Here is a 19,301-nt window from a genome sequence, read left to right as displayed (position 1 = left end):
AAAGATCATGAGAGGCAAGTGTTTTGGGAGCAGCTGAATGAGTGTGTTAGTGGTTTTGATGCACGAGACCGGGTTATAGTGATGGGTGATTTGAATGCAAAGGTGAGTAATGTGGCAGTTGAGGGAATAATTGGTATACATGGGGTGTTCAGTGTTGTAAATGGAAATGGTGAAGAGCTTGTAGATTTATATGCTGAAAAAGGACTGATGATTGGGAATACCTGGTTTAAAAAGCGAGATATACATAAGTATACTTATGTAAGTAGGAGAGATGGCCAGAGAGCGTTATTGGATTACGTGTTAATTGACAGGCATGCGAAAGAGAGACTTTTGGATGTTAATGTGCTGAGAGGTGCAACTGGAGGGATGTCTGATCATTATCTTGTGGAGGCTAAGGTGAAGATTTGTATGGGTTTTCAGAAAAGAAGAGTGAATGTTGGGGTGAAGAGGGTGGTGAGAGTAAGTGAGCTTGGGAAGGCGACCTGTGTGAGGAAGTACCAGGAGAGACTGAGTACAGAATGGAAAAAGGTGAGAACAATGGAAATAAGGGGAGTGGGGGAGGAATGGGATGTATTTAGGGAATCAGTGATGGATTGCGCAAAAGATGCTTGTGGCATGAGAAGAGTGGGAGGTAGGTTGATTAGAAAGGGTAGTGAGTGGTGGGATGAAGAAGTAAGAGTATTAGTGAAAGAGAAGAGAGAGGCATTTGGACGAATTTTGTAGGGAAAAATGCAATTGAGTGGGAGATGTATAAAAGAAAGAGACAGGAAGTCAAGAGAAAGGTGCAAGAGGTGAAAAAGAGGGCAAATGAGAGTTGGGGTGAGAGAGTATCATTAAATTTTAGGGAGAATAAAAAGATGTTCTGGAAGGAGGTAAATAAAGTGCGTAAGACAAGGGAGCAAATGGGAACTTCAGTGAAGGGCGCAAATGGGGAGGTGATAACAAGTAGTGGAGTTGTGAGAAGGAGATGGAGTGAGTATTTTGAAGGTTTGTTGAATGTGTTTGATGATTGAGTGGCAGATATAGGGTGTTTTGGTCGAGGTGGTGTGCAAAGTGAGATGGTTAGGGAAAATGGTTTGGTAAACAGAGAAGAGGTAGTAAAAGCTTTGCGGAAGATGAAAGCCGGCAAGGCAGCAGGTTTGGATGGTATTGCAGTGGAATTTATTAAAAAAGGGGGTGACTGTATTATTGACTGGTTGGTAAGGTTATTTAATGTATGTATGACTCATGGTGAGGTGCCTGAGGATTGGCGGAATGCGTCATAGTGCCATTGTACAAAGGCAGAGGGGATAAGAGTGAGTGCTCAAATTACAGAGGTATAAGTTTGTTGAGTATTCCTGGTAAATTATATGGGAGGGTATTGATTGAGAGGGTGAAGGCATGTACAGAGCATCAGATTGGGGAAGAGCAGTGTGGTTTCAGAAGTGGTAGAGGATATGTGGATCAGGTGTTTGCTTTGAAGAATGTATGTGAGAAATACTTAGAAAAGCAAATGGATTTGTATGTAGCATTTATGGATCTGGAGAAGGCATATGATAGAGTTGATAGAGATGCTTTGTGGAAGGTATTAAGAATATATGGTGTGGGAGGCAAGTTGTTAGAAGCAGTGAAAAGTTTTTATGGAGGATGTAAGGCATGTGTACGTGTAGGAAGAGAGGAAAGTGATTGGTTCTCAGTGAATGTAGGTTTGCGGCAGGGGTGTGTGATGTCTCCTTGGTTGTTTAATTTGTTTATGGATGGGGTTGTTAGGGAGGTAAATGCAAGAGTTTTGGAAAGAGGGGCAAGTATGAAGTCTGTTGGGGATGAGAGAGCTTGGGAAGTGAGTCAGTTGTTGTTCGCTGATGATACAGTGCTGGTGGCTGATTCATGTGAGAAACTGCAGAAGCTGGTGACTGAGTTTGGTAAAGTGTGTGAAAGAAGAAAGTTAAGAGTAAATGTGAATAAGAGCAAGGTAATTAGGTACAGTAGGGTTGAGGGTCAAGTCAATTGGGAGGTAAGTTTGAATGGAGAAAAACTGGAGGAAGTAAAGTGTTTTACATATCTGGGAGTGGATCTGGCAGCGGATGGAACCATGGAAGCGGAAGTAGATCATAGGGTGGGGGAGGGGGCAAAAATCCTGGGAGCCTTGAAGAATGTGTGGAAGTCGAGAACATTATCTCGGAAAGCAAAAATGGGTTTGTTTGAAGGAATAGTGGTTCCAACAATGTTGTATGGTTGCGATGTGTGGGCTATGGATAGAGTTGTGCGCAGGAGGATGGATGTGCTGGAAATGAGATGTTTGAGGACAATGTGTGGTGTGAGGTGGTTTGATCGAGTAAGTAACGTAAGGGTAAGAGAGATGTGTGGAAATAAAAAGAGCGTGGTTGAGAGAGCAGAAGCGGGTGTTTTGAAATGGTTTGGGCACATGGAGAGAATGAGTGAGGAAAGATTGACCAAGAGGATATATGTGTCGGAGGTGGAGGGAACGAGGAGAAGTGGGAGACCAAATTGGAGGTGGAAAGATGGAGTGAAAAAGATTTTGTGTGATCGGGGCCTGAACATGCAGGAGGGTGAAAGGAGGGCAAGGAATAGAGTGAATTGGATCGATGTGGTATACCGGGGTTGACGTGCTGTCAGTGGATTGAATCAGGGCATGTGAAGTGTCTGGGGTGAACCATGTAAAGCTGTGTAGGTATGTATATTTGCGTGTGTGGACATATGTATATACATGTGTATGGGGGTGGGTTGGGCTATTTCTTTCGTCTGTTTCCTTGCGCTACCTCGCAAACGCGGGAGACAGCGACAAAGCAAAAAAAAGAAAGAAAATATATATATATATATATATATATATATATATATATATATATATATATATATATATATATATATATATATATCTAAACCTGCTGCCTTGCCGGCTTTCATCTTCCGCAAAGCTTTTACTACCTCTTCTCTGTTTACCAAATCATCTTCCCTAACCCTCTCACTTTGCACACCACCTCGACCAAAACACCCTATATCTGCCACTCTATCATCAAACACATTCAACAAACCTTCAAAATACTCACTCCATCTCCTTCTCACATCACCACTACTTGTTATCACCTCCCCATTTGCGCCCTTCACTGAAGTTCCCATTTGCTCCCTTGTCTTACGCACTTTATTTACCTCCTTGGATGGTATTGCAGTGGAATTTATTAAAAAAGGGGGTGACTGTATTGTTGACTGGTTGGTAAGGTTATTTCATGTATGTATGACTCATGGTGAGGTGCCTGAGGATTGGCGGAATGCATGCATAGTGCCATTGTACAAAGGCAAAGGGGATAAGAGTGAGTGCTCAAATTACAGAGGTATAAGTTTGTTGAGTATTCCTGGTAAATTATATGGGAGGATATTGATTGAGAGGGTGAAGGCATGTACAGAGCATCAGATTGGGGAAGAGCAGTGTGGTTTCAGAAGTGGTAGAGGATGTGTGGATCAGGTGTTTGCTTTGAAGAATGTATGTGAGAAATACTTAGAAAAGCAAATGGATTTGTATGTAGCATTTATGGATCTGGAGAAGGCATATGATAGAGTTGATAGAGATGCTCTTTGGAAGGTATTAAGAATATATGGTGTGGGAGGCAAGTTGTTAGAAGCAGTGAAAAGTTTTTATCGAGGATGTAAGGCATGTGTACGTGTAGGAAGAGAGGAAAGTGATTGGTTCTCAGTGAATGTAGGTTTGCGGCAGGGGTGTGTGATGTCTCCATGGTTGTTTAATTTGTTTATGGATGGGGTTGTTAGGGAGGTGAATGCAAGAGTTTTGGAAAGAGGGGCAAGTATGAAGTCTGTTGGGGATGAGAGAGCTTGGGAAGTGAGTCAGTTGTTGTTCGCTGATGATACAGCACTGGTGGCTGATTCATGTGAGAAACTGCAGAAGCTGGTGACTGAGTTTGGTAAAGTGTGTGAAAGAAGAAAGTTAAGAGTAAATGTGAATAAGAGCAAGGTTATTAGGTAAAGTAGGGTTGAGGGTCAAGTCAATTGGGAGTTGAGTTTGAATGGAGAAAAACTGGAGGAAGTGAAGTGTTTTAGATATCTGGGAGTGGATCTGGCAGCGGATGGAACCATGGAAGCAGAAGTGGATCATAGGGCGGGGGAGGGGGCGAAAATTCTGGGAGCCTTGAAGAATGTGTGGAAGTCGAGAACATTATCTCGGAAAGCAAAAATGGGTATGTTTGAAGGAATAGTGGTTCCAACAATGTTGTATGGTTGCAAGACGTGGGCTATGGATAGAGTTGTGCGCAGGAGGATGGATGTGCTGGAAATGAGATGTTTGAGGACAGTATGTGGTGTTAGGTGGTTTGATCGAGTAAGTAACGTAAGGGTAAGAGAGATGTGTGGAAATAAAAAGAGCGTGGTTGAGAGAGCAGAAGAGGGTGTTTTGAAATGGTTTGGGCACATGGAGAGAGTGAGTGAGGAAAGATTGACCAAGAGAATATATGTGTCGGAGGTGGAGGGAACGAGGAGAAGAGGGAGACCAAATTGGAGGTGGAAAGATGGAGTGAAAAAGATTTTGTGTGATCGGGGCCTGAACATGCAGGAGGGTGAAAGGAGGGCAAGGAATAGAGTGAATTGGAGTGATGTGGTATACCGGGGTTGACGTGCTGTCAGTGGATTGAATCAAGGCATGTGAAGCGTCTGGGGTAAACCATGGAAAGCTGTGTAGGTATGTATATTTGCGTGTGTGGACGTATGTATATACATGTGTATGGGGGTGGGTTGGGCCATTTCTTTCGTCTGTTTCCTTGCGCTACCTCGCAAACGCGGGAGACGGCGACAAAGCAATATATATATATATATATATATATATATATATATATATATATATATATATATATATATATATATATATATATACACACACGTCCACACGCAAATATACATAACTATACATCTCAATGTACACATATATATACATACACAGACACATACATATATACCCATGCACACAATTCACACTGTCTGCCCCCATTCACTCCCATCGCCACCTCGCCACATGTGGAATACCTTCCCCCTCCCCCCTCATGTGTGCGAGGTAGCACTAGGAAAAGACAACACAGGCCCCATTCGTTCACACTCAGTCTTTAGCTGCCACACAATAATGCCCGAAACCGCAGCTCCCTTTCCACATCCAGACCCCACACAACTTTCCATGGTTTACCCCAGACGCTTCACATGCCCTGATTCAATCCATTGACAGCACGTCAACCCCGGTATACCACATCGATCCAATTCACTCTATTCCTTGCCCTCCTTTCACCCTCCTGCATGTTCAGGCCCCGATCACACAAAATCTTTTTCACTCCATCTTTCCACCTCCAATTTGGTCTTCCACTTCTCCTCGTTCCCTCCACCTCCGACACATATATCCTCTTGGTCAATCTTTCCTTACTCATTCTCTCCATGTGCCCAAACCATTTCAAAACACCATCTTCTGCTCTCTCAACCACGCTCTTTTTATTTCCACACATCTCTCTTACCCTTACATTACTTACTCGATCAAACCACCTCACACCACACATTGTCCTCAAACATCTCATTTCCAGCACATCCACCCTCCTGCGCACAACTCTATCCATAGCCCATGCCTCGCAACCATACAACGTTGTTGGAACCACTATTCCTTCAAACATACCCATTTTTGCTTTCCGAGATAATGTTCTCGACTTCCACACATTCTTCAAGGCTCCCAGGATTTTCGCCCCCTCTCCCACCCTAAGATTCACTTCCGCTTCCATTTGGACGATTTTTGCAGGGAAAAAATGCAATTGAGTGGGAGATGTATAAAAGAAAGAGACAGGAGGTCAAGAGAAAGGTGCAAGAGGTGAAAAAAAGGGCAAATGAGAGTTGGGGTGAGAGAGTATCATTAAATTTTAGGGAGAATAAAAAGATGTTCTGGAAGGAGGTAAATAAAGTGCGTAAGACATGGGAGCAAATGGGAACTTCAGTGAAGGGCGCAAATGGGGAGGTGATAACAAGTAGTGGTGATGTGAGAAGGAGATGGAGTGAGTATTTTGAAGGTTTGTTGAATGTGTTTGATGATAGAGTGGCAGATATAGGGTGTTTTGGTCGAGGTGGTGTGCAAAGTGAGAGGGTTAGGGAAAATGATTTGGTAAACAGGGAAGAGGTAGTGAAAGCTTTGCGGAAGATGAAAGCCGGCAAGGCAGCAGGTTTGGATGGTATTGCAGTGGAATTTATTAAAAAAGGGGGTGACTGTATTGTTGACTGGTTGGTAAGGTTATTTAATGTATGTATGACTCATGGTGAGGTGCCTGAGGATTGGCGGAATGCGTGCATAGTGCCATTGTACAAAGGCAAAGGGGATAAGAGTGAGTGCTCAAATTACAGAGGTATAAGTTTGTTGAGTATTCCTGGTAAATTATATGGGAGGGTGTTGATTGAGAGGGTGAAGGCATGTACAGAGCATCAGATTGGGGAAGAGCAGTGTGGTTTCAGAAGTGGTAGAGGATGTGTGGATCAGGTGTTTGCTTTGAAGAATGTATGTGAGAAATACTTAGAAAAGCAAATGGATTTGTATGTAGCATTTATGGATCTGGAGAAGGCATATGATAGAGTTGATAGAGATGCTCTGTGGAAGGTATTAAGAATATATGGTGTGGGAGGAAAGTTGTTAGAAGCAGTGAAAAGTTTTTATCGAGGATGTAAGGCATGTGTACATGTAGTAAGAGAGGAAAGTGATTGGTTCTCAGTGAATGTAGGTTTGCGGCAGGGGTGTGTGATGTCTCCATGGTTGTTTAATTTGTTTATGGATGGGGTTGTTAGGGAGGTAAATGCAAGAGTTTTGGAAAGAGGGGCAAGTATGAAGTCTGTAGGGGATGAGAGAGCTTGGGAAGTGAGTCAGTTGTTGTTCGCTGATGATACAGCGCTGGTGGCTGATTCATGTGAGAAACTGCAGAAGCTGGTGACTGAGTTTGGAAAAGTGTGTGGAAGAAGAAAGTTAAGAGTAAATGTGAATAAGAGCAAGGTTATTAGGTACAGTAGGGTTGAGGGTCAAGTCAATTGGGAGGTGAGTTTGAATGGAGAAAAACTGGAGGAAGTGAAGTGTTTTAGATATCTGGGAGTGGATCTGGCAGCGGATGGAACCATGGAAGCGGAAGTGGATCATAGGGTGGGGGAGGGGGCGAAAAGCCTGGGAGCCTTGAAGAATGTGTGGAAGTCGAGAACATTATCTCGGAAAGCAAAAATGGGTATGTTTGAAGGAATAGTGGTTCCAACAATGTTGTATGGTTGCGAGGCGTGGGCTATGGATAGAGTTGTGCGCAGGAGGATGGGTGTGCTGGAAATGAGATGTTTGAGGACAATGTGTGGTGTGAGGTGGTTTGATCGAGTGAGTAACGTAAGGGTAAGAGAGATGTGTGGAAATAAAAAGAGCGTGGTTGAGAGAGCAGAAGATGGTGTTTTGAAATGGTTTGGGCACATGGAGAGAATGAGTGAGGAAAGATTGACCAAGAGGATATATGTGTCGGAGGTGGAGGGAACGAGGAGAAGTGGAAGACCAAATTGGAGGTGGAAAGATGGAGTGAAAAAGATTTTGTGTGATCGGGGCCTGAACATGCAGGAGGGTGAAAGGAGGGCAAGGAATAGAGTGAATTGGAGCGATGTGGTATACCGGGGTTGACGTGCTGTCAGTGGATTGAAGCAAGGCATGTGAAGCGTCTGGGGTAAACCATGGAAAGCTGTGTAGGTATGTATATTTGCGTGTGTGGACATATGTATATACATGTGTATGGGGGGGGTTGGGCCATTTCTTTCGTCTGTTTCCTTGCGCTACCTCGCAAACGCGGGAGACAGCAACAAAGTATAATAAAATAAAAAAAATATATATGTATCTTTCTTTCTTTTCTTTTTTTCAAACTATTCGCCATTTCCCGCATTAGCGAGGTAGCGTTAAGAACAGAGGACTGGGCCTTTGAGGGAATACCCTCACCTGGCCCAATTCTCTGTTCCTTCTTTTGGAAAATTAAAAAAAAAAAAAACGAGAGGGGAGGATTTCCAGCCCCCCGCTCCCTCCCCTTTTAGTCGCCTTCTACGACACGCAGGGAATACGTGGGAAGTGCTCTTAATCCCCTATCCCCAGGGATATATATATATATATATATATATATATATATATATATATATATATATATATATATATATATATATTTTTTTTTTTTTTTATACTTTGTCGCTGTCTCCCGCGTTTGCGAGGTAGCGCAAGGAAACAGACGAAAGAAATGGCCCAACCCCCCCCATACACATGTACATACACACGTCCACACACGCAAATATACATACCTACACAGCTTTCCATGGTTTACCCCAGACGCCTCACACGCCCTGATTCAACCCACCAACAGCACGTCAACCCCTGTATACCACATCGCTCCAATTCACTCTATTCCTTGCCCTCCTTTCACCCTCCTGCATGTTCAGGCCCCGATCGCACAATATATATATATATATATATATATATATGTCCAATGAAATATGAAAAGTTCCCAAGTGCACTTTCGTGTAATAATCACATCATCCTTTCCCATATATATATATATATATATATATATATATATATATATATATATATATATATATATAAGATAACGTCACTAGAAAATAACTTTGGAAAGTATTTTACAATTGTGGTTCTGACGTACCTTTTATTTTGTATCTGTTGCTCATCCCAGGTGAAGACAGGAGGCTTAATTTTGGGGATGGAGGAAGAAGGGGTGTCCGCTTTACATTAAAAACAGTGGTATATATATATATATATGTGTGTGTACCAGTGTTCCACTGTCAAAAAAATATATAAATATATATATATATATATATATATATATATATATATATATATATATATATATATATATATATATATATATATATATATCATACTTAATCGCTGTTTCCCGTGTCAGTGAGGAAGTGCTTAGAAACAAATGAAGAATGGCCCATCCACTCACAAACACATACATTCTCTTTACCATACTTGATCGCCGTTTTCCCATTTCAGCAGGGTAGTGCCAGGAAACATGAAGAATGGCCCAAATGCTATTTCATGTGTGGCGGGGTGGCAATGGGAATGGACGAAGGCAGCAAGTATGGATATGTACATGAGTATATATGTATATGTCTGTGTATGTATATGTTGAAATGTATAAGTATGTATATGTGCGTGTGTGGGCGTTTATGTATATACATATGTATGTGGGTGGGTTGGGCCATTCCTCGTCTCTTTCCTTGTGCTACCTCACTAACGCAGGAGACGGCGGTTAAGTATGATAAATATATATAAGAAATATAAATATATGAGGGGATGGGCCATTCTTTCTTCATCTGTTTTCTGGCACTACCTCATTGACTCGGGAAACAGCAATCTAGTTGTTATTTCATGTGTGGCAGGGTGGCAGCGGGAATGAATAAGGGCAGACAGTATGAATTATGTACATGTGTATATATGTATTTGTCTGTGTGTGTATATATATGTGTACATTGAGATGTATAGGTATGTATATTTGCGTTTGTGGACGTGTATGTATATACATGTGTATGTGGGTGGGTTGGGCCATTCTTTCGTCTGTTTCCTTGCGCTACCTCGCTAACGCGGGAGACAGTGACAAAGCAAAATAAATAAAATATAATTTTCTGGATTAATAAATACAGTATATTCATGGATACTGACATTCTTATGAAAAAATCAAGGTTAATGATGACATTTTGAATGAAACCTGAAATTGTCAAATGACCCATGGCAGTAAGCCTGTAGGCTCTCTTCATCATATGTGTGTATGGAGTTAATGCCAAGGAAATTTGAAATATTGTAACCCAGAGGCGCTTATACCTAGTCGCTGTCTCCCACATTAGCGCAAGGAAACGGACGAAAGAATGGCCCAACCCATCCACATACACATGTATATACATAAATGCCAACACACGCACATGTACATACCTATACATATCATCATATACATACATATACATATATCCACAAATGGATTTGTATGTAGCATTTATAGATCTGGAGAAGGCATATGATAGAGTTGAGAGAGATGCTCTGTTGAAGGTTTTAAGAATATATGGTGTGGGAGGCAAGTTGTTAGAAGCAGTGAAAAGTTTTTATCGAGGATGTAAGGCATGTGTACGTGTAGGAAGAGAGGAAAGTGATTGGTTCTCAGTGAATGTAGGTTTGCGGCAGGGGTGTGTGATGTCTCCATGGTTGTTTAATTTGTTTATGGATGGGGTTGTTAGGGAGGTGAATGCAAGAGTTTTGGAAGGAGGGGCAAGTATGCAGTCTGTTGTGGATGAGAGAGCTTGGGAAGTGAGTCAGTTGTTGTTCGCTGATGATACAGCGCTGGTGGCTGATTCATGTAAGAAACTGCAGAAGCTGGTGATGGAGTTTGGTAAAGTGTGTGAAAGAAAGTTAAGAGTAAATGTGAATAAGAGCAAGGTTATTAGGTACTGTAGGGTTGAGGGTCAAGTCAATTGGGAGGTAAGTTTGAATGGAGAAAAACTGGAGGAAGTAAAGAGTTTTAGATATCTGGGAGTGGATCTGGCAGCGGATGGAACCATGGAAGCTGAAGTGAATCATAGGGTGGGGGAGGGCGCGAAAATTCTGGGAGCCTTGAAGAATGTTTGGAAGTCAAGAACATTATTTCAGAAAGGAAAAATGGGTATGTTTGAAGGAATAGTGGTTCCAACAATGTTGTATGGTTGCGAGGCGTGGGCTATGGATAGAGTTGTGCGCAGGAGGGTGGATGTGCTGGAAATGAGATGTTTGAGGACGATATGTGGTGTGATGTGGTTTGGTCGAGTAAGTAATGTAAGGGTAAGAGAGATGTGTGGAAATAAAAAGAGTGTGGTTGAGAGAGCAGAAGAGGATGTTTTGAAATGGTTTGGTCACATGGAGAGAATGAGTGAGGAAAGATTGACCAAGAGGATATATGTGTCAGAGGTGGAGGGAACAAGGAGAAGTGGGAGACCAAATTGGAGGTGGAAAGATGGAGTGAAAAAGATTTTGAGTGATCGGGCCTGAACATGCAGGAGGGTGAAAAGTGTGCAAGGAATAGAGTGAATTGGAACGATGTGGTATACCAGGGTCGACGTGCTGTCAGTGGATTGAACCAGGGCATGTGAAGCGTCTGGGGTAAACCATGGAAAGATCTGTGGGGCCTGGACGTGGAAAGGGAGCTGTGGTTTCGGTGCATTATTACATGACAGCTAGAGACTGAGTGTGAACGAATGGGGCCTATGGTGTCATTTCCTAGTGCTACCTCGCACACATGAGGGGGGAGGGGGTTGTTATTCCATGTGTGGCGAGGTGGCGATGGGAACAAATAAAGGCAGACAGTATGAATTATGTACATGTGTATATATGTATATGTCTGTGTGTGTATATATATGTGTACATTGAGATGTATAGGTATGTATATTTGCGTGTGTGGACGTGTATGTATATACATGTGTATGTGGGTGGGTTGGGCCATTCTTTCGTCTGTTTCCTTGCGCTACCTCGCTAACGCGAGAGACAGCGACAAAGCAAAATAAATAAGATAAATGATATCCACATGTACATATTCATACTTGCTGCCTTCATCCATTCCCATTGCCTCCCCGCCACACATGAAATTACAACCCCCTCCCCCATGTTTGCGCTAGATAATTTAGTGCTAGGAAAAGACAACAAAGGCAACATTCATTTACACTCCGTTCCTAGCTGTCATGTGTAATGCACCAAAACCACAGCTCCCTTTCCACATCCTGGCCTCACAGACTTTTCCATGGTTTACCCCAGACGCTTCCGATGCCCTGGTTCAATCGACTAACAGCATGTCGACCCTGGTATACCACATCATTCCAATTCACTCTATTCCTTGCACACCTTTCACCCTCCTGTATGTTTAGGCCCCGATTGCTCAAAATCTTTTTCACTCCATCCCTCCACCTCCAATTTGGTCTCCCACTTCTCCTCGTTCCCTTTACCTCTGACACATATATCCTCATGGTCAATCTTTCGTCACTCATTCTCTCCATGTGATCAAACCATGTCAATACACCCTCTTCTGCTTTTTCAACCACACTCTTTTTATTACCACATATCTCTCTTACCCTTTCATTACTTACTTGATCAAACCTCACACCACATATTGTACTCAAACATTTCATTTCCAGCATATGTACCTCCTCCGCACAACCCTATCTTTACCCCATGCCTCGCAACCATATAACATTGATGGAACCACTATTCCTTCAAACATACCCATTTTTGCTCTCTGAGATAGTGTTCTCGCCTTCCTGACATTCTTCACTGCTCCCAGAACCTTTGCCCCCTCCCCCAACCTGTGACTCCCTTCAGCTTCCATGGTTCCATATGCTGCAAAGACCACTCCCAGATATCTAAAACACTTCACTTCCTCCAGTTTTTCTCCACTTGAACCTACCTCCAGTTAACTTGTCCCTCAACCCTACTGAACCGAATAACCTTGCTCTTATTCATATTTACTCTCAGCTTTCTTCTTTTGCACACCTTACCAAACTGTCACCAACCTCAGCAGTTTCTCACCTAAATCAGCCACCAGTGCTGAAGTGCTGTATCATCACCGAACAACAACTGACTCGCTTCCCAAGCCCTCTCATCCACAACAGACTGCATACTTGCCCCTCTCTCCAAAACTCTTGCATTTACCTCCCTAACCAACCCATCCATAAACAAATTAAACAACCATGGAGACATCACACACCCCTGCCGCAATCCAACATTCACTTTCCTCTCTTCCTATTTGTACACATGCCTTACATTGTTGTTAAAAACTTTTCACTGCTTGTAGCACTTATCTCCCACACTATATACTCTTAATACCTTCCACAAAGCATCTCTATCAACCTTATCATATGCCTTCTCCAGATTCTTAAATGCTACATACAAATCCATCTGTTTTTCTAAGTATTTCTCACATACATTCTTCAAAGCAAACACCTGATCCACACATCCTCTACCACTTCTGAAACCATACTGCTCTTCCCAATCTGATGCTCTCTACATGCCTTTACCCTCTCAATCAATACCCTCCTATATAATTTCCCTGGAATACTCAACAAACTTGTACCTCTGTAATTTGAACACTCACTCTTATCCCCTTTGCCTTTGTACAATAGCACTATGCGTGCATTCTGCCAATCTTCAGGCACTTCACCATGAACCATACACCCATTATATATCCTTACCAACCAGTCAACAGCACAGTCACCCCCCCTTTTTTTTTTTAATAAATTTCACTGCAATACCATCCAAAGCCGCCACCTTGCTGGCTTTCATCTTCCGCAAAGCTTTCACTACCTCTTCTGTTTACCAAAACATTCTCCCTGACCCTCTCACTTCACACACCACCTCGACTACCCTATATCTGCCATTTTGTCATCAAACACATTCAACAAACCTTCAAAATACTCACTCCATCTCCTTCTCACTTCACCACCACTTGTTATTACTTCCCCATTATCCCCCTTTGTCGATGTTCCCATTTGTTCTCTTGTCTTACGCACTTTATTTACCTCCTTCCAAAACACCTTTTTATTCTCCCTAAAATTTAACGATAGTCTCTCACCCCAACTCATTTGCCCTCTTTTTCACCTCTTGCACCTTTCTCTTGACCTCCTGCTTCTTTCTTTTATACCATCCAAACCCGCTGGCTTTCATCTTTCACAAAGCTTTCACTACCTCTTCTCTGTTTACCATACCATTCTCCTTGACCCTCTCACTTCGCACACACCCCCAACCAAAACACCCTATATCTGCCACTCTTTCATCAAACACATTCAACAAACCTTCAAGATACTTGCTCTATCTCCTTCTCTCTTTGTCACTATTTGTTGTTACCTCCCCACTTGCCCCCTTCACTGATGTTCCCATTTGTTCTCTTGTCTTACGCAGGTTATTTACCTCCCTCCAAAACATCTTTTTATTCTCCCCAAAATTTAATGATACCCTCTCACCCCAAGTCTCATTTGCACTATTTCCTTGCAAGTATCATCCAAACTCCTCTCTCTTCTCTTTCACTAACATCTTTACTTCTTCAGCCCACCTCTCTACCTTTTCTAATCAGTCCACTTCCCACCTTTCTCATGCCATATACATCTTTTGCACAAGCCATCACTGCTTCCCTAAATACATCCCATTCCTCACCCACTTCCCTCACATCATTTGCTCTCACCTTTTGCCATTCTACTCTTAGTCTCTCCTGGTACTTCCTCACATAAGTCTCCTTTCCAACCTCACTTACTCTCACCACTCTCTTCTCTCTTACATTCTCTCTTCATTTTGGGAAACCTCTACAAATCTTCTTCGCCTCCACAAGATAGTGATCAGACATCCCTCCAGCTGCAGCTCTCAGCACATTTACATCCAAAAGTCTCTCTTTTACCCGCCTGTCAATTAACATGTAATCTAATAATGCCCTTTGGCCATCTCTCCTATTCACATACGTATATACTTATGTATATCTCTTTTTAAACCAGGTATTCCCACACACCAGTTCTTTTTTTCAGCACACAAATCCACAAGCTCTTCACCATTTTCATTTACAACACTGCACACCCCGTGTACACCAATTATACCCTCAACTTCCACATTACTCACCTTCGCATTTAAATCTCCCATCACTATAACCCGGTCTCATGCATGAAAGCTGCTAACACACTCATTCAGCAGCTCCCAAAACACTTGCCTCTCATGATCTTTCTTCTCACGACCAAATGCATAGGCATTAATAATCACCCATCTCTCTTCATCCACTTTTAGTTTTACCCACATCAATCTAGAATTCACATTCTTTCACTCCTTTGTAAATCCAGTTAAACCTTCTATAACTTGTGTCCTTAGACTTTACTTCTTGAACATTCATGAATTATTATGTCCTCTTCCCCTTCAACTTTGTTTTATTCAGAGACAGAACATCCAGGTTTTTATATTCAAATGCATCACTGTCTCTTTTCTTTTTACCATGATTACAACCATGCTCATTCAGGTACCTCAGTGTGAGGCTTTAAGGGTAAATGTTTACTTCACTCATTCATCTCTTCCTGCCTGTTGGTTACTTCATACAGCACGCTGGAGGTATGTTGGTGGTATTCTTATTTCCTTATCCCTAGGGATACATATCATCATATGAAATATATTTATAAATGCAAATGTATCATAATATAAACATCCTTTCAGTTAGCCTTGACAATGCAAAGGTGCCTATTATTGATGCTGCAAGACGTGGGAATTTGGCATTGATGGAGGAGTGTCTAGCTGCTGGTGTGTCAGTCAATGCCTTAGATAAGACAGGCTCTTCAGCTCTTCATGCAGCATCACAAGGTGGACATTATCTTTGTGTTCTGAGACTGCTTAAAGAACCAAAGCTGGAGATTGATCTACAGGTAATTATTGCTCACTCTATATTTAACCTAACTATCTATTTATATCTCTGATGCCTGTTTCCTTCAGGAACTCCCATCACGGGGTGGCCACAGCAAAAAGTATCCACTTATCCCTATCTTTACATGCCTGCCTCGCATACACCATTCTCTCCCTCCAGTATCCCTCCACTCTGTTTCTCCATGTTACAGGTGGTCTTCCACTTACACTAACCCTTTTAATTGTACTGTCATTCACACTCCTTATAAACTCCTAGTCTTGCATTCTTTCCACATGCCCAAACCACCTCAAAGTATTATGTTTCACCCATTTTACTACTCACAACTCTTTCCCTTTCCATTCCCTGCCATACCACATCTCTCACACACCCCTTCATTTCTTTCTTCATTCTATCTAGTCACACCACATGCTCTTCTCAAATAGCTCATTTCCACAGCCTGGATTGCTGATCTCTGTGACTCATTCCATGGCCATGTTTCACCTGCATAGGTCAGGGTTGGGAGGACTATGCTGTTCCTTAATTCTCTCTTCACTTCCATACTTACACCTCTACCCTTCATTATTTTATTAAGGGACCTAATGACTCTTCTACCCCTTACTGCTCTCTCCCTTATCTCTCCTTTCATATCACCAAACTTGCCCAAGACAGCTCCCAGATACTTTAATTCTCTCACTTCTTCCAGTTTTCCCCCATATCCAAAGCACAATTTTGTCCACTTATTTCTTTCACTCTATATTAGTTTTACAAAATCTATACTTTCATTCTGTTTCCTTTCAGACACCATTACTTTACTTTTACTTGCATTTACCTTCAGTTACCAAAAATTGTAAACATCATAAAACACACAACCTGCTGCATCTCCTTTTCACTCTCAGCAAACAACACATTATCATCTGTAAACAGGCTTGCCACAAGCCACCATATTACATTTCCACACTCCATCTCTACACCCCTTTTCCTTAGTTTTACTTTAATCTCTCTTATCACTCTCTCCATATATTTTATTTTTATTTATTTTGCTGTATCGCTGTCTCCCGCGTTAGCGAGGTAGTGCAAGGAAAAAGACGAAAGAATGGCCCAACCCACCCACATACACCTGTATATACATACGTGTCCACACACACAAATATACATACCTATGCATCTCAATGTATACATATATATACACACACAGACATATACATATATACACATGTACATAATTCATACTGTCTGCCTTTATTCATTCCCTTTGCCACTTCGCCACACATGGAATAACAACCCCCTCCCCCTCATGTGTGCAAGGTAGCGCTATGAAAAGACAACAAAGGCCCCATTCGTTCACACTCAGTCTCTAGCTGTCATGTAATAATGCACCGAAACCACAGCTCCCTTTCCACATCCAGGCCCCACAGATCTTTCCATGGTTTACCCCAGACTTTTCACATGCCCTGGTTCAATCCATTGACAGCATGTTGACGCTGGTATACCACATTGTTCCAATTCACTCTATTCCTTGCATGCCTTTCACCCTCCTGCATGTTCAGGCCCGATCACTCAACATCTTTGTCACTCCATCTTTCCACCTCCAATTTGGTCTCCCACTTCTCCTCGTTCCCTCCACCTCTGACACATATATCCTCTTGGTCAATCTTTCATCACTCATTCTCTTCATGTCACCAAATCATTTCAGAACACCCTCTTCTGCTCTCTCAACCACACTCTTTTTATTTCCACACATCTCTCTTACCCTTACATTACTTACTCGATCAAACCACCTCACACCACATATTGTCCTCAAACATCTCATTTCCAGCACATCCACCCTCCTGCGCACAACTCTATCCATAGCCCACGCCTCGCAACCGTACAACATTGTTGGAACCACTATTCCTTCAAACGTACCCATTTTTTGCTTTCCGAGATAATGTCATTGACTTCCAACATTCTTCAAGGAAACACTTTACTTCCTCCAGTTTTTCTCCATTCAAACTTACCTCCCAGTTGACTTGACCCTCAACCATACTGTACCTAATAACCTTGCTCTTATTCACATTTACTCTTAACTTTCTTCTTTCACACACTTTACCAAACTCAGTCACCAGCTTCTGCAGTTTCTCACATGAATCAGCCACCAGCGCTGTATCATCAGCGAACAACAACTGACTCACTTCCCAAGCTCTCTCATCCACAACAGACTGCAAACTTGCCCCTCTTTCCAAAACTCTTGCATTCACTTCCCTAACAACCCCATCCATAAACAAATTAAACAACCATGGAGACATCACACACCCCCACCGCAAACCTACATTCACTGAAAACCAATCACTTTCCTCTCTTCCTACACGTACACATGCCTTACATCCTCGATAAAAACTTTTCACTGCTTCTAACAACTTGCCTCCCACACCATATATTCCGAAAACCTTCTACAGAGCATCTCTATCAACTCTATCATATGCCTTCTCCAGATCCATAAATGCTACATACAAATCCATTTGCTTTTCTAAGTATTTCTCACATACATTCTTAAAAGAAAACACCTGATCCACACATCCTCTACCACTTCTGAAACCCCACTGCTCTTCCCCAATCTGATGCTCTGTACATGCCTTCACCCTCTCAATCAATACCCTCCCATATAATTTACCAGGAATACTCAACAAACTTGTACCTCTGTAATTTGAGCACTCACTCTTATCCCCCTTGCCTTTGTACAATGGCACTATGTAAGCATTCCGCCAATCCTCAGGCACCTCCCCATAAATCATACTTACAAAAATTTAACCTTACCCCCAACAAAAAATACGTCACCCCCTTTTTTAAATTTAAATTCCACTGCAATACCATCCAACCTGCTGCCTTGCCGTCTTTCTCATCTTCCGCAAAGGCTTTCACTACAATGATATACATATATATATATATATATATATATACAATATATATATAATTGTTGTTGTTCGCTGATGATACAGCGTGGTGGCGGATTCATGTGGAGAAACTGCAGAAGCTGGTGCGGAGTTTGGTAAAGTGTGTGGAAGAAGATAGTTAAGAGTAAATGTGAATAAAGCAAGGTTATTGGGGTACAGTAGGTTGAGGGTCAAGTCAATTGGGAGGGGAGTTTGAATGGAAAAAAAACTGGAGGAAGTGAAGTGTTTTTGATATCTGGGAGTGGATCTGTCAGCGGATGGAACATGGAAAGCGGAAGTGGATCAATAGGGTGGGGGACGGGGGCGAAAATTTTGGGAGCTTGAAAATTTGTGGAAGTCGAGAACATTATCCGGAAAGCAAAAATGGGTATGTTTGAAGGAATAGTAGTTCCAACTAATGTTGTATGGTTGACGAGGCGTGGGGGCTATGATTTTAGAGTTGTGCGCAGGAGGATGGATGTGCGGGGAAATGAGATGTTTGAGGACAATGTGTTGGTGTGAGTGTGGTTTGATCGTGTAAGTAACGAAAGGGGGTAAGAGAGATGTGTGGAAATAAAAATGGAGCGTGGTTGAGGAGAGAGAAGAGGGTGTTTTGAAATGGTTTGGGCACTTGGAAGGGAGAATGAGTAGGACAAGTTTTTTGACCAGAGGGGATTATGTGTCGGAGGTGAGGGAACGGGGGAGAAGAGGGAGACCCAAACTTGGGTGGTGGAAAGATGGAGTGAAAAGGATTTTGTGTGATCGGGGCATGAACAAGCAGGAGGGTGAAAGGAGGGCAAGGAATAGAGTGAATTGGAGCGTGTGGTATACAGGGGTTGACGTGCTGTCAGTGGATATTGAATCATGGCATGTGAAGCGTCCGGTGGTAATACATGGGGGGGGGGGGGGGGGGGGGGGGGGGAAGAAGGAAGGGAAGGAAGCCTGTTTGTTTTGTTGGTATGTATATGGGGTTGTGGAC

The 19,301-nt window shown here is 42.4% G+C and overlaps 1 protein-coding gene across 1 annotated transcript in view; it reads left to right on the top strand.

The window, feature by feature from the left end:
• The window catches only part of LOC139745928 (osteoclast-stimulating factor 1-like), a 112,356-nt gene that overhangs the window by 8,980 nt on the left and 84,075 nt on the right, over positions 1 to 19,301 (top strand). Inside the window, exon 2 of the mRNA XM_071656615.1 lies at positions 15,230 to 15,435. Coding sequence (XP_071512716.1) covers positions 15,292 to 15,435 — 144 coding nt within the window. The 5' untranslated portion in view covers positions 15,230 to 15,291. The remainder of the gene's footprint in view (positions 1 to 15,229; positions 15,436 to 19,301) is intronic.

This window comes from Panulirus ornatus, chromosome 63 (genome assembly GCF_036320965.1).
Source record: "Panulirus ornatus isolate Po-2019 chromosome 63, ASM3632096v1, whole genome shotgun sequence".
Taxonomy (NCBI): domain Eukaryota; kingdom Metazoa; phylum Arthropoda; class Malacostraca; order Decapoda; family Palinuridae; genus Panulirus; species Panulirus ornatus.
Note: the sequence above shows the minus strand (reverse complement) of the source record. Positions and strands in the feature narration are given on the sequence as shown.